This window comes from Cadophora gregata, assembly GCF_030347475.1.
Source record: "Cadophora gregata isolate MNR1 chromosome Unknown scaffold_3, whole genome shotgun sequence".
Taxonomy (NCBI): Eukaryota; Fungi; Ascomycota; class Leotiomycetes; order Helotiales; family Ploettnerulaceae; genus Cadophora; species Cadophora gregata.
This window is the reverse complement of record NW_026695926.1, coordinates 2,686,939-2,702,760: the sequence shown is the minus strand read 5'-3', so window position 1 is coordinate 2,702,760 and position 15,822 is coordinate 2,686,939. Positions and strand designations below refer to the sequence as shown.

General features: G+C 49.0%; 1 protein-coding gene across 1 annotated transcript; it reads left to right on the top strand.

The window, feature by feature from the left end:
* Positions 1-1,514: 1,514 nt before the first annotated feature.
* Positions 1,515-4,483, top strand: ONS95_009411 (uncharacterized protein; the record flags this gene model as incomplete). The annotated part of the gene is made up of 3 exons (XM_058503006.1): positions 1,515-1,616; positions 1,695-4,325; positions 4,379-4,483. 3 exons carry the CDS (start codon positions 1,515-1,517, stop codon positions 4,481-4,483), a joined length of 2,838 nt encoding a protein of 945 aa, XP_058361939.1.
* Between the last annotated feature and the right edge of the window lie 11,339 nt (positions 4,484-15,822).

Sequence of the window (15,822 nt, the reverse complement as noted above, 5' to 3'; positions counted from 1 at the left end):
TCCCGGTTTCTCGAGTTCCCAAGACTGTGCAACGCACATGCCTGGCAGATATGGCTGAGGAGGTGCATCCAGACTAAGATTGTGGACACATTCATCGAGGCTCATTCTGTTCCACGTGCCACAAATCTCATTTCAATCTCTGTACAACTTGAACGGCGTCATCATGGAACGTTTCTGTGGAAGATTGACCTGCTGTGGGAGTCTACAAACATCTAGACACCAGGCTATCAGATAAGGGATATGACGCCGTGTAATTCCAACTATGATCTGAATTCAAGACATGCAATGATTTTCAGGTCACGCCGAGACGATAGTAAAATCACTTTTCTCGGACGGAATCAATCAGTTTATAGCATATGAGCATTCTCTGTAACCTCAGCTTCCCTTGCTCATCGGCGATATGTCTACTGGGTTGCACAAGCATTTCCAGTATTGCAATCACACCCTTGGTTCAGAAAGGCAGTTCTAACTATTTAAAATGACAATTTCCAAACCTGGGTAGGCTTCTAAAGGTGGTGCTGTGGACAGCTACATGATTTTGTAGCACTGTCTTGACCCGACGGCAAGTCTCATGACATTCTAAAACTACCGAACACTCGAGTCTAAGTAAAACCTGCAAGAATATACTGTGCATTGAAGTCCAGAACACCATAGCAGAGACATCAAAATAAGCTGGACGAACTTCCCAAGAAACTCCACGTCTGTTTCTTGGGCTGTAAGAGGTCGGGCCCCCTTTGGGGTTACCCAAACTGTCTCACATGCTTTCTGAATAATACAAATTGAAACTGAACAAGTCATTTCATTTTCTTCTTTCTCGTCTAATATATAACTGTTCCTGCTGGCATTCACCTTGAAACGTTGGACATCTCACCTCGAGGCTGAAGTGGTCCCTGCAAGTTCTGGAGGCAAGGAAGACAAGGCTCAGAAAAAGTCAAATTCCAACCTCCCCACCAAAACGAAGCGACGCTTTGCGCAAGCAACGTGGGCGACCGCAGCGCAACATCCCGATTTGCCCTCCCCCTCCACATATTCGAATTTACCACCATTCGACGTTGAATTCAAATATCTTCGACCCCCATATCAGAGAGATTTACACGTCCTTGTGTGTGGCTATCCGCGACGGCCATTTCTTCGCCCTGCAACCGACAAATCACTTTGGCAAATAACCCCACGATCACCATTCACGTAGCCACAACATCGATCCTACCACACAACGCCCGCCATTCCTGACCCCTTACGCAGATCTGCAATATTTGCCCTATCTGTGAGTTCAATACCAACAGCTGCTGCGCTCGCAAATGCTCAGTCGTACCGGCTGAATCATGTATTCGCGCTGTGCTGATTACCTTTTGCCCAACAGACGTCAACCGGCGAAATTCTAATGTCCCACAAGTAAAGAACAACCTGTGCGACTTTCCCAGGGCGGATCCCATACCTGAACAGCGCACCTGCATATCGGGAAACTTTTTGAACTACCACAGAAGACGAAGGGTTCTTGGGGATAGAGGTCGATTATGGCCTGGCAACCAGAACAAGAGCCATTGCGGCAACTCTCAGGATGCCTAAGAGACTCTCTTAGTGGTCATAACAAGACCGCGCAGAAGCAAGCTGAAATTGTGAGTTACTCCATAATCGCAGGCCAGCTTCTGCATACTCAGAAAGTCGCATGTATTGATTTTGCGTCCCCATAATAGATGCTTTCTCAAGCCAAATCCTCTCCAGATATCAACAACTACCTTACGTATCTATTTTCAAGCTCGCAAGCTCCTCCCGGATTAAACTACTCACCAGAAGAATACCATGCAGTTCGATCTGCTGCAGCTGTCATGCTGAAGAACAATATCCGAACTGGTTACAAAGCTATTCCCCAAGATAGCTTGGCACTCGTTCGCTCGTCAGTACCTCTAGCATTACAAGATAAGAATCAGTCAATACGAAGCTATGCTGGAAATGTTATTACGGAGATCGTCAGTCGAGGTGGAATTCTAGGTTGGCCACAACTTCTTCCAGAACTGCTGGCATTGATTGGCAACGACAGCGGGGCGGTCACTCCTGAAGCACAAGAGGGTGCAATGGCTGCTTTGGCTAAAGTTTGCGAGGATAACAAGAAGATTTTGGACAAGGAATATGGCGGACAGCGACCCCTTGCGTTCATTATCCCCAAGCTGATTTCATTTACGACCAACGAGAAGCCCAAAGTTCGGTCGTTAGCTCTCGGAAGCATCAATGTGTTCATCCCTCAGAAGCCTCAGGCTCTTCTCGTCTCCTTAGACCCTCTCTTGAACTGTTTGTTCCAACTAGCAAACGATCCATCCTCGGATGTGCGAAGACAGGTGTGCCGAGCTTTTGTTCAGATTGTTGAAATCAGACCCGACAAGATTCTACCTCATATCGAGGGTTTAGTCGAGTACATGCTCGCCCAACAGCGCAAGATTGAAGACGAGGAGCTGGCCTGTGATGCGGCTGAATTCTGGCTGACCGTTGGAGAACACAACGAGTTATGGAAATCACTAGCTCCCTACCTGCACAAGATTATCCCTGTTCTTCTGGAAAGTATGGTTTACAGCGACGAGGATATTGCAATGCTGGAAGGTGGTGGAAACGATGCCGAAGAGGATGATCGTGAGGAGGATATCAAGCCAAAATTTGCGAAAAACAAGAGTGCGAGAACACTTGCAAATGGTGACGAGGAAGGAGGAGAACAGAATGGAGCGAATTACCAGAAGTTGAGCGGAATGGACGACGATTTGAGCGAAGGAGAAATTGAAGAGTTCGACGACGATGACGACGATGCGAATCCAGAAGATCGCTGGAACTTACGGAAATGCTCTGCTGCTGCTCTCGACGTGTTCGCATCAGATTTCAAGGCGCCCGTCTTCGAGACAATTCTGCCTTACCTCATGACCAACTTGAAGCACGACGAATGGCCATTCAGAGAGGCTGCTGTACTTGCACTCGGAGCAGTAGCAGAAGGTTGTATTGATGTTGTAACGCCACACCTGCCTGAATTAGTCCCATATCTAATCTCGCTGCTCAACGACCCCGAGCCCCTTGTTCGACAAATCACATGCTGGACCTTGGGAAGATATTCTTCTTGGGGGGCTAATCTCAACACTCCTGCTCTACGAAGCCAATACTTCGAGCCTATGATGGAGGGCATTTTGACGAAGATGCTGGATCAGAACAAGCGGGTACAGGAAGCTGGTGCGTCAGCGTTCGCACACCTCGAAGAGAAAGCTGGTGCCAGCATCACCCCTTACTGTGAACCAATCATCCGCCAGTTCGTCCGGTGTTTCGAGAAATACAAGGACAGAAACATGTTCATCCTATACGACTGCGTGCAGACGTTGGCCGAACATGTGGGCCACGGCCTTGCCCAGCCCCAACTGATTGAATTATTGATGCCCGCCCTCATCCACCGGTGGAATAAGGTTTCTGACCAGTCTCGCGAGCTCTTCCCGCTCCTCGAGTGTCTATCATACGTTGCGAACGCCCTTGCCGAGTCCTTCGCCCCATTTGCGCAACCCGTTTTTACCAGATGCATTCAGATCATCCATCAAAACCTGGAAGAGTACCTTGCCTCTGTTCGAAATCCAATTTTAGACACTCCAGACAAGGACTTTCTCGTAACGAGCTTGGACCTCTTGAGCGCTATAATTCAGGCACTTGAGCAAAAGCAGTCCACCGAGCTCGTATCCGGCTCCCAGCCACGCCTATTTGAGCTGCTCCAGTTCTGTATGGAGGATCCAGAGAATGATGTGCGCCAATCATCATATGCACTTCTCGGCGACTGCGCAAAATATGTCTTCCCGCAGTTGGAGCCTTTCCTGGGAACCTTGCTACCCCTACTCATCCAACAGCTTGACTTGGACTCCATTCTGGATGAACAAATCGAAACAGGTTTCAGCGTTATCAACAATGCATGCTGGTCTGCTGGAGAGATTGCCATTCAGCATGGCAAAGGAATGGAGCCGTACGTTCCACAGCTACTTGAGAGATATCTGGCAATCCTAGGAAATCCAGAAGTCCCAAAGTCTGTACTTGAAAATGCTGCGATCGCTCTCGGGCGTCTAGGGTTAGAAAACTCCGAAATCATGGCACCCCATCTGTCCACCTTCTCGGAGCCCTTTCTAAAGTGCATACAGAGCGTTGACTATACGCTCGAGAAGGCAACCGCGTTCAAAGGCTTCAGTCTCACTATTCTGGGCAATCCACAAGCAATGGAGAAGGATCTTGGTCGATACTTTACTGCTGTTTCTCGGTACAAAATGACAGATGCATTCAATACTCCTTTGACAGCCGATTTGCAGCAGATCTTTCAGCATGTAAGTTTTCTTTACTTCGTCCCTTCTGTGCGTCAGATACTGATTGAATCCAGACTATTGATCTCTACAAATCGCTTGTACCTGACTTCGGTGTGTTCATCAGCAGTCAGATTTCAGCACCGGATGCCAACAACCTTCGCACGATCTACAATCTATGAAATCGATCATACCTCTGGACATTTCGCGATACACTTGCAACAATAGGGGCGTAATTTGGGAATCATGGGAGCACCCTATCGCCAGCATCTGAAATTATTGTTCCATGCTATCATTTCGTTCCATGAAATCAGGGCGGGGGCAAAATGAAAACAAGCATTGCGACATGGCATTGATTTTAAGCAGGTTCCTTCCTTTCTTATCAGAAGACTGCACCGAGAGGCAGTTACACGAGTAGAGATATTGCTATTGGGGTGACAGAGAGCGAAGGAGAGGTAGGCAGCTGGATGCATATCACTGGCTGGATTACATGTTACTAGAAGCATTTGATCGTGGAGGATTCCTGGATCATGTGCTTATACCATGGAGGTTGTTCATTGCAGTCCTCTCTTGCTTGATGGGGAATATCCGATAGCTGCCGGCTAGTGAGCTCTGATGGGATGAATGGATGATGGGACGGGCAGTGGATGATGAATGGATGGAGGGATACAGGATTGGAATTAGGTAGATAACAGCAAACAACAACAACTAGGTAGATACGTAGATAGGTAGGTAGTTAGCAATGTCCTGCCCAAGCAGCCAGGAATAACATGATAAATGGATAGGTTATCAGACAAGCTCACGAGATCACTCTCCTTAAGTCAGAACTTGCTCGGTCTCCCTCACAAAGGAAACCCTCATCGCTGGCTTAGCTTGAACGTTAGAGGATGCCCAAAACGTGCTTTCTGGTCTTCAGTCTCAAAAGATAGCTTGGTTTTCACTGCCCCTGTATTACTTAGCTTTTCTCCCTACTGAATTAATTTCTTATGCGAACCTCTCCTTACCATTGCTCGTAGATCCAGAAACCCAAATTGAAAGTTGCAAATCGCGAGCTGCTCATAGGCTGCAATCCATTCACCATACTGATGATCACCCAGGGTTATCTCCAAAGTAGATTGTAATTCGTATCTCTGCCGCGTTTAGCATATCTTCAGCTCTCCATTTATTCTCACGATAGCTTCAAAAACTCCTCAAGAGGATCTCCATCCTCCAGTCTAAGCGAACCGAAGAAAGAAGATCGTACCACTTTTATACTGGCTATTCCTGTTCTCGTCACCGCCTTCAGCCACGTTTTCTTTCGTTAGCTTCCGATTCCGATTCCGATTCCGAAGTCGAGGTCGGAAGTTAGAGATGTGACTTAACAATAGTTTGATTCTTGGAACGAGGGGGAAAGTCCGGGGCCAAAATGGTCACTACAAGTTGTAGTAGTGGTTTCTCGGTTAGCTGCCCTACCTTACTGTACCGGTCACTTTCTCTGTACCGAAATAGCCGACTAGCCTTGGTTGATCTTGGAAGACCTGAGGCTTGAGAAGCAGAACTGTTTTAGAAGAAGTAGATGAGGTATGTGGCTGCTAGCCATTGAATTCCTATCTCTTGGACCGGGGGATTGGACGGGACTTCGGGGGAGTTGTCCCCGGCAGATGCTTGAGTAGTTTGTGTGATGGGCGGGCGGAGAGAGAACTAAGATGTTGGAATGAAAGCTAAATCGTTTTGGCATTTCGCGCCTGACGGGGAGGAGGCTAGAGTGACCGAACCCAAGCTTGATGAAGGTTGAAGAAAATTTCGGAAACTTGATTGTTTTGCAAGCAGAGAAGCATTGGAGAGTATTCTGTCCATATGCGTAGATAGCTGTTTCCTTTTCCTTTTCGTGATTAGGTTTCTGTCTGTCCATGTTGATATGGGATGAGCCAACGCGGGTCTGGAATTGACAATGTCGAGTTGCCGTAAGCTGCTCACTACTAGGAACAGGTGAAGCTCGGTAGACCTTCGTCGGTAGATCTTCCCCAACTTTAATACCTAGCATGACGAGGTTCCTATTCCTGCTTCCAACACCAGGAAACTAATATTCTGGGGCGCGGCTTGAAGAGGCCAGCGCTAAGATTAGCTCTGTACCTCACCAGTTTGAATGAATGGAACGACGACTTCACCGCCTTCAATAAAAATACCAGGGAGTCGGGTAGCAAGCGGACTGAAAGCTCCTCTATAAGTCTCTCGGCTTGAAGCTAGTTGGCAATCGACCTTTCAAGTGCGGAGTAGAGGGACGCGGTAGATGGAACTTATTGCAAAACAGTACTGGGTATTTTCCGTTCTTCGGGTTTTGAAGGTTTTGATCATTTAGAGCACGCGGACTTATTCCAGCTCTGAAAGGATTGATAGCTCTTCAAATCGGTCTTATTCCAGCCTAATTAACGATGTCATTCAAAATTGTCTCGAGTTGACAAGCAGGCGGCACCTTCACATACCCAAGGGTATTGACTTCTCTTTCTTCTCATTCGGATAGGACCCATCCACAGCGGATCGAGAGGTGTTTATTCCTTAAAGGCCCCGAAGAAAAATGAATAGAGCTTGGTGTCTTTGTGGAGCCGAGCCGCTAGACGGACAGGTTTGTTTCGGTTCACAAGAGCTGGACAAGATATTGGCCGTGGTTGAGGAAGTATAAGCGACCCGAAGAAAACAGAGCTTTGCTAGATATGTAAAAGTGCACTTCCTTTGTCTGAAAGCTACTAAAGCAGACTTGGAGTAAAGTGGATTGTGAAAGAAGGGCAAGCACATGGAGACGGACGGGAAGAGGGAAGCTAAAAATAAACTCAAAACGCCGTGAAAAATACGAGTTGAGGCTGAGATCTTCTTCAATATGATGGTTCATGGCCTGTTATCCAGTCGCTTGACTTCCAAAGGCGGTGAAGCAGCAATAGCTCCATATGATATGTATCCGTCCGTTGTGACTTGCAGGCGACATGTCATGGATAGCTCCATCAATCAGCCGCCACGCCCTATCACTAATGCTTTCATGCATGCCGGCCCGGTATTGGGGTAGGTTGGACCCTTCGCGCGGTATTGTGGTCTTTTGGAGGGATCGTTCCTGGGCCAATTGCCCAAAGGACATGACGGGAGGATCAGAGTTCCTTAAAGTCCCTATTGGTCCACTGCTTGGCCTAAAGTTCAAGGTGTGATTATTGACACTTACTGATGACGACGACTCGACTTGGTAAGTGATATATGTTTCAAGAAGAGAACACGAAGATACAGCAGCGCCTCGCAAGTCGGGCTATCCATATACCCTTGATGGAACTTCGCTCCTCGGAGTGACCGCGGCAACATGGCAAGGGTTGAAATAGTGAAGATGGACATTCGTAAACTTCCAGTCTTGGTAGATGAAGCGTAAGATAGATGAAACGAAGGATCGGTAAGCATCATGACGTTTGAGATATCAATGGCGACGTTGAAGCAAGGATCAGTATAAGCTCAGTGAGAAGATTTTTGGGAATGCTGAGGTAGAACTATGGACTCAGTTGGTGTTGAACCACCTCCGGATTGGAGCATCAGCGTCGATATGTAACGCAACATTGCATAGCCATGAATGGTAATCAAAAGGTACAGGAACAAAACCCACTCGCTCACTACTCACACGCGCGCGGCACTTTATCGGTGCTGCGCATTCTCAAGGGTGTCACTCAAGGGTGTGAGTTGTGATTCTCTTGCCACAGTGTAAGCATTTAGCCCCCAGATCCGGAAGACGGAGCTCGCGATAGATGAGGCAAAAATGAGAAATAGACGTAAAATGCTGGTCTGACTAGATAATTGATACAGAGCTCGCAATAGGCCAAGACGTGACCGACCTGACCGAGTCGTCAGCGATGTTACTGTGGTTTTGAAAGGGATGACATTTGGGAAGATGTGATTGGTAGCGAGCGCCAGGTAAACACAGCCTCCCCCTTGGCCGTATTGGTAATTTAAACAGAACTGCGCCTTAATACCGCTCTCCACTGGGAACAGAGTATTTGTCCATGAAGATATCTCAGTCAGATTTGGAGGTAACAATAAAAATCAGCAGCAAAAAACAGGCAGACATTCAAGAGCCGAATGAGGAAAAGCAAGCGCTGGAGTAGTGAGAATTGGCAACATCGAGAAGCGATGCTCATCACAACCTGGCTGAGAAAAAGAGGCGACTGTTCATCATGATATTGCGGGGCGTAGTAGAAACTCTTCATTGGCATTTTCTATATGTCAGTATCAAGGTCTTAAAAAGCAGGTCGGTAAAGATTACCTTAGTACCCCGCGATGCCGAGTACAGAACCCTGGCCTCCTTGTACATACATGTGATCGAGAAAGGAACTTTCGTCCAGTGAGCCATTCGAAGCTCTACAATGCCAAGAATATCAATGTTATAGGCCCCAGACCCTATAAGAGTTAAGTATGCCGCGGGCACAGTCATTTAGGGCACTGCTTCTTCACTCCTCCCAAACGTACATCTCCAGCCACCACCCGCCATTTGCAACGGTTGCTGGGAGTGTTTTAGACTGTGCCGTGACACTTTTTTATTGAGGCGTCGCGGCGCCCATACCTTGGAGGGTTTGGCAACCGTGAAAACCGAGAAAGAAGTGAGGAGTGGCCTGAGAGGGGAGACGAGCTGCATGAAGGGGTCAAAGGTTACAAATTGAGTCTTGGCGCTTAAACGGTGGGAAATAGCCCGAGAGTGCGGATGATGACGCTGATCCGAATAGGGATGTTCTTACTGAGCGTGTTAGAGTCTCCTACCGTGAATCAGTGCCCACTCGCCGACCGCTTCACTTCGACTTTGATCCGTGAAGGCGTAACGTGATGTTCATGAGTTGAGGGATTGAGGTTCGTCAACGAGCTAAGCTCAGTCTGTCGGTTTGAATCGGCCCATGCAGAATAACGAAGTAAGGATCAATCTTTCGAGTAGGGTAGGATTGGGGTTTCCACGTTGCAGGATAATATGAGTGCGTGCGTTTTGATCAAGATGGTTCTTGTTTCTATTTTAAGGGGATCCATTGACTGTGCCTGACAAGACAGCCGGCCACTAATGCTCCGGTTGAACGGAAACTTGGGACGGGAGGCAGGGTAGAAATGATAAACTGGGGCTGTTGGAGCGATATGGGGCACGATATGGGGCACGAGAAAGATAGCAAAGGCAGGCTTTGCATCTAAGATATTCGGAGAGACATGAAAACAAACAAAACAAATGGATGGTGATTACTGGAAGAGCCAAGAGTTGGAAAAACAAAATACCAGGACTGTCAGCTAGATGGTTTTCTGCTGAGTTGTGTACAAAGAGAAAGCCCCTTAGCCACCAGTAAGCAGATGCTTCCACATGAATAGACTTCTCATGTGATGAGTATCAGTTCAGTCGTTGATCACCGCTTTTACTTTTCTCATCATGCTCGGATATCTCGGCGTGCGTGGTATCGAAATCCGGAAAGTTGCAAGAGACGTGAGTGATTATCTGGTAATGCCGCACATTGATGTACTGTCAGCTTTGTCAATAATGTCTGTCGTCTATTGACAGGACATCGACCACCATGGGGTACGTATGGAAACCATCGTTAATATGAATCGGGTCAGTCCACGGTGTCCAAAAATAAATAAGCTACAACGCTAAAAACTTGGCATCGATAACTACAGTAGCGCATTGTCCCGCTGCCTTGTCCCTGCACCGTCTGTTCTGTCCCACACCATGTTTTCCATCCCTCCTATCACCCCAGCACCCATCATCACCCTCCTCTGCTCAAGACACAACAAAAGGACTGAGCACCGAGGCGAGGCACGGCAGTGCGAGACGGAGCTCCAATATAAACTTGTGCAGTATGGCATCCTATCACCATGTACTGCATGTATGCAAAGATCCCCGCCCAGAGACATGACCAGACGTGCATGATCTTGACGAAATATCTTGAAGCGAGCTGTACAACACTCGATGCGGTGCTGCTATCAAACAAGGTGGCTTGCTTGGGAATCCTCACCGCCCTGAACAATTAACGCGATATGCGAACGACTTCACGCGACTGCTCCAAGAGATCTACTGCCTGCCTATTCCTACTGTTATGTTACTGCGAGTTACAAGCCAGCCTGGCCTCGGGCTGACTTTGAAGGGAATGGCGTGGCCTCCAGGTTACCACACTACAGCCAAGCGACATAATTCCAAGCTAATTATTGGCCAGCTCGAGGACGTTTGCTGCCATCCCCCATGCCCAGGGAATGGCGGGTCCACGCCGCCCAGCAAGACGGTAGCTCATTGTCACTCGCCCGAGGACTCGCCGTCAAGACTCAGGAATCAAAGAGTGAGATGTGCGCCGGGACAGGGACGCATCCCGACAAGTTCCTCCAGAATGGTCCGCTGCCAGCGCGACTCCAATTCTAACGGGAAGTTTCTGCAAACGGGGCGGCCGTTTCACATCACGAACTCCGAGATCTTGAGAAGAGCATCATGATGTGCAAAGAGGCTGGGACTGGGGTTCAAGATCCTGCTTACCCTGGTACCAGCAACTAAGGTTAAATGCTCCCTGGTTTGCGCTTAATCATGCCTTTCTATGTCCGAACCATGCGGATATGTGTCCAACCAGAGGAGACTTGGCTGTGCTCTGGGCTTCAGAAACGCCTCATGCACCTGCCTACATCTTACTTGCCTGAGCAGACACCGAAAAGAGGGCTGAGGTCGTAGTTTCTTCACCGCTTTCAAGTCTTGTCGGCTGACCTCAACGGCTGATATTGACTCAACTACACCCAGATTTGGAATTGATGGTGAAAGGCAAATGGCAGGCAAAGTGCATGATGGCAGGCTCATGTTGACTTTGTACAGCATTAACTTCACCTCGCAGCATTACAGATATATCTCCAAGGCAGGAATTATTGTTGACAGCAATCAGCGATGTGTAAACAGCAGCTGGGATACCCTGTTAGTAGCCCCACAAGGGTTTCGGGCATGGCTTCTCCTCCTTCTTCTTAAGGCTTCTTTGCCCCACATATCAAGCCCTTTGTGCTTTTGCGGTCCCAAAACTTGTCCCTAAGCTTCGACGAAGGCCTTTTCGCAATTTTTCTGACCGAAATTGGATACCATCCCGGCAGGCAGGCCGTGATAGGTAGGTGTATATTGAGGCTCTTGCAAGGTCGACTACTGTACCCCATTGTGACTATCATGACCAGGCCGTCTTTGAGCAACTGGGTGCCTCGGCACAGCCAGACCCTTACTTCGTCAAAGGTTAAAAATATCCACGGGAAACACTCCGACTATGAGATCAGATCTGACAGCTGTCTTCGGCGGTACTTTCTGCCCGTTGCTACGGATGCAACGATTTGCACTGAGAATTATCACTGGTGAATATACAGCTCAGCCAAAGATACTACGTTGTATCCATCCAGCACATTCAGCAACTCTGCTGGAAGCGCTCAATAGCGTGTTTCGGTCATGCCGCGGAAGGTTTTTCGGTTTTCTAGAAGGGCCCTAAGGTACCCCAAATATAGCTCCGACATGCATTTGGATCCATGCACCGATGCCGCGAGCTTGACTCCATCGAGCAAGGAGGCTGCTCTCGTTGGAACATGATCACCAATCATCAGCGCGCATTGCTGAACTCAACACCAAAATCTCTACAGTAAACATCATGGTGAGGCGAACAGAGGGACAATGCCGATTTCAGTCGATGAAGATCATTTTCCTCTGTACGTTTTCCGTCATTCTGATCAGTAAGAGCCAGCAGTGGACGCTGGGACAGTGAGTAAGCGCTCCCGGCTCTTGATCAGTCTAAATCTTGTCCCTGTGGCGTCGACCTGCGAAATTGAGAACGCACTTGGGGGAGGTTTCGTTGCAAGCTCGCCTTTCACTTTTTCCAGCTCCTGGACGGAAAGCATACTACTGATTGATCGTTTTATTATCGGCTCTTAGTGCATGTGATCATCGAGCCAAATACTCGATAGAAGTATGAACACTGCTGTATCCATTTCGAAGTTTAACACCTACCGTGGCGGGGTCTTTTCGCGTTGAGGCTCCGAAACATCGTGCTGCCAGACGGAGAAACAGGAACAACAAGAAAGGTGCCAACCACCAGATTGTTCGAGTAGTGGAAAGCATGACCAAGAATCATGCCACGGATCAAGAGGAGAGTGATTAAAAAGCTTAACACACTCCTTGCAGCTGTCTCATTAACCCAAGTAAATTACTTCGAAGGTGGATGCAGAGCATAAACAACGGGCCCTGTAAGGCCGAAATACCGAGTTCAACCATGCTAAGTTCAGGGTCATGGGGATTATTTAGAGTTCTGAGGCTATCTCGAACGAGCCCAACTTGGCTGTCCTCTCAATAATAATTCTCAGGAAAACCAGGCAGTTGGAAATGGGCTGCATGGATTATTCATCTCGCCAAGGACAGGTGTATAACCTGTGTATTCCTGGACATTATGGTGTATTCTGGCACCGAGCGCTGTGCGAAAAAAAATATTTTCCTGACCTGAGCACAACAGAGCAGAGCAGAGCAGATCTGCACTGCGAAGGCTTGCCCCAGTTAGGTATTCTCAAGCGGCCATCCACATACCCGTGGACAGGCTATCCAGATGCGACATTTGTTTCGACCAATGGCATGGAGAAAGTTGTCGGTAAAGTCTCCGTGAGGAGTCCCAAGATCCTGTGACGTTAAAACTGGCGGAGGGCGGTGCACGTTGAACGTTGACCTTGGGCTGCAGACAAAAATGGATACGGGATAGTACAGGGCACTGAGGACGCTGCGGGGCATGTCCTTGGGAGCCCTGGCGTCCGTTTTTGACCACAAATCCTGGCCTCTGGTGGCCCTGGCGAGCCTGGTGGCCCTGGGCAGCATCCGCTTAGACACAGACATTGCTAGATGGGGCATGGCTCGAGGCGAAGTCAAAGTCAAGCTCAAGCGAACAGCAGGGATCCGGACGACCTTCAAAGAATGATAATAATATGAGAAACCTTTGAGGTTGGGTTGCACAGGCTCAGACATGTACAAGTAAATTACTGTAAATTTACTGCAAATCTCATGGGGTCAGGGAAACGACTGAGCAGCAAAAGATCCAAGTCCAAGTCCATGCCATGCCATGCCATGCCAGGATCGTTGGACTGATGGGAACTTTCCGGCTCAGAGAAAGAATGTTCGACGCGCTGGGCAGACATCAGCGTCAACTGAACCCCAGAGCCAAGATTTAATATTGGACTTGAGGCAGCTCCCCAGCCCAGCTAGCCATCTACAGTAATGTCGGGATGACAAACAGCCAGCAACCCTCAACCAGCCTGTGAATCAGGAGCCAGATGTGCCCTTGGCTCTACCTTCAAATGGCAAGTGAACGCGGAAAAGGTCCACGGCCGTCAGACGGTCAGAGTAAGAGTAATCAATCGGTGGCACTGGCCATACTCCGTACAGTAGCATGGCATGGCATGGCATGGCATGGCCAGCAGGGTGCCGTGCTGGAGTGGAAGGCGGGCAGGCGGGCATGCTTTGGCGAGAAAGCGTGCATGTGTTTATTTTTGGAACATATGCACACCACACCACGCTTGCGATGCACCTGTTGGGTTGGTGCCCTTGCTCTTGTTCTCTGTCTCTTCTCTGTCTGTCTGTCTGTCTGTCTGTCTGTCTGTCTGTCTGTCTGTCTGTCTGTCTGTCTGTCTGTCTCGCTTTCTTCCCGCCCTGGCTCGCTCGCTCGCTCGGCCGTCGTCGCAAATCCCCTTAGTCCCACCTTATCCCGAGTACACACGCCCATCCGTCACATCACATCCACTTCACATCACAACAGGCTTCGGAGAGCAAGCAAACAAAGCATATCTTCTGATCTTCGCTCGCCGCCCCAGATCCGATGATCCGATCCTAGGAGCCAAGCCTCAGGTAGGTCAAGCAGCTGTTAGCTGGCCACTACTACAGTACTGTACCTCCAGACTCACCGCCGCCCCATACAATAATTTACATCTGGGAGACCCAAGTAGCAGGGCTGTGGCCAGTAAGACCAGGTGGTTTGTCAGTTCAGTTCCCTCTTCAGGCAAATATCGTCCAGCTATGTTTACAGTAACACAACAACATCAACCAACCAAGCAGCTCGACCGGCTCAACCGCCTCGGCCGTCCATCCCTTATCCCGACCCAACGGCGCTACCTATGGTCTGCCCTGCCTGCCTGCTCAGTGCTCACGCTTGTCAGTCCCTTTACAGTATGACATCGCCGCTAGCCCCTAGTACTGTACAGTAGGATGCACTTGAATGCCCCTCTGTTTCTGTGTCTAGCTACCTCGAGCTCTAGCGTGTTGCCTGAAGCTCTTTTCGTCATGTCAAACAGCCCCAAGATCGCCCCTGGGGATTGCAAAAAGACTGAACTGAAACCATGCTGCCACGATGCTAGCTGCTGGCCAGTGGTGGTGGCCTCAGAGTGACTTTTGCCTCGCTCAGGTCAGTCAGAGACTAAATTCGGCGGCCTCCATTTTGCGCGGCTGCTGTTAACTTCAACGCTAAGCTACTACTGTACTGTGACGAGCTCCACTCAACGTTACTCGTTCCAAGTGACTGACCACCCACCCCCATCCAAATCCACATCCACATCCACATCCACATCCACATCCACATCCACATCCACATCCACCATCCACGCTCTCTCTTCTCCACCCACCCAGCTCTCCCTCTCCTTCGTCCATGCCGGGCCCTGCCAAACCCATTTTGTTATTTTCGATCTTCCCTGGCCGTAGCCTCCCTTCGCTCCCTTCGCCGCCATCATTATTATTATTATTATTCTCACATCTCATCCCGCTACTTACTGACCCACATCCCCTGCCCTACCAATGCACTTCCTTCAAGCGCTCTCCGCTGCCTCCGCCTTAGCCACACTCCCCAGGCCTTTCCTTTCTCGGTGATTCTGCCACCACCATCCATTTCTATTAAGTTGCCCACATCGCCAGCTCCAACATGCTTTTGCAGGATCTTTGAATTCAGACATTTCAGCCCGCAGCTTACCTCTACCCACATTCGCTTTGTGCATCTATCCCTAGGAAGCCCTCGTTGGCTCCTGTCATTCGCTTTTGCGTTGCGTAGCCCTCACTCAGCCCGAGCCTACCGCAAGCCTTCGGAGGATATTGTTCCTTTCGTAGCCTTGAATCACCCTCGTTGAACTACAGAACACCTGTGTCACGATACCTTTAACTCAGGGACTCCGGCTACAGAAACGCATCCCAGCGTTGATACCCACTTGTTCCTGGCTTGGCCGAAATACTATCCACATCGGAGGACGGTTACATTACCTTCAGCCGCTACGCTTTACATAACTGGCTGTATTCATACAGAAAGATATCCCAGACTGCTCCTGCAGCCTTACCACACTCGCTCGACATTATATATACCAAACAACTTCAGGCCTGTCACAATCCTAGCACCTGATCTGCCTATTTCTACTTCAGCACCATCCCACCGTCAGTCGATTACTGACTGGTCGACCTTAAGATCAGAAGGCTTTGTCGACGGCTTTCACTCGCTCAAGCCTCGTCGTCTTCTATCTGTTCCCCTCAACCGTTTAA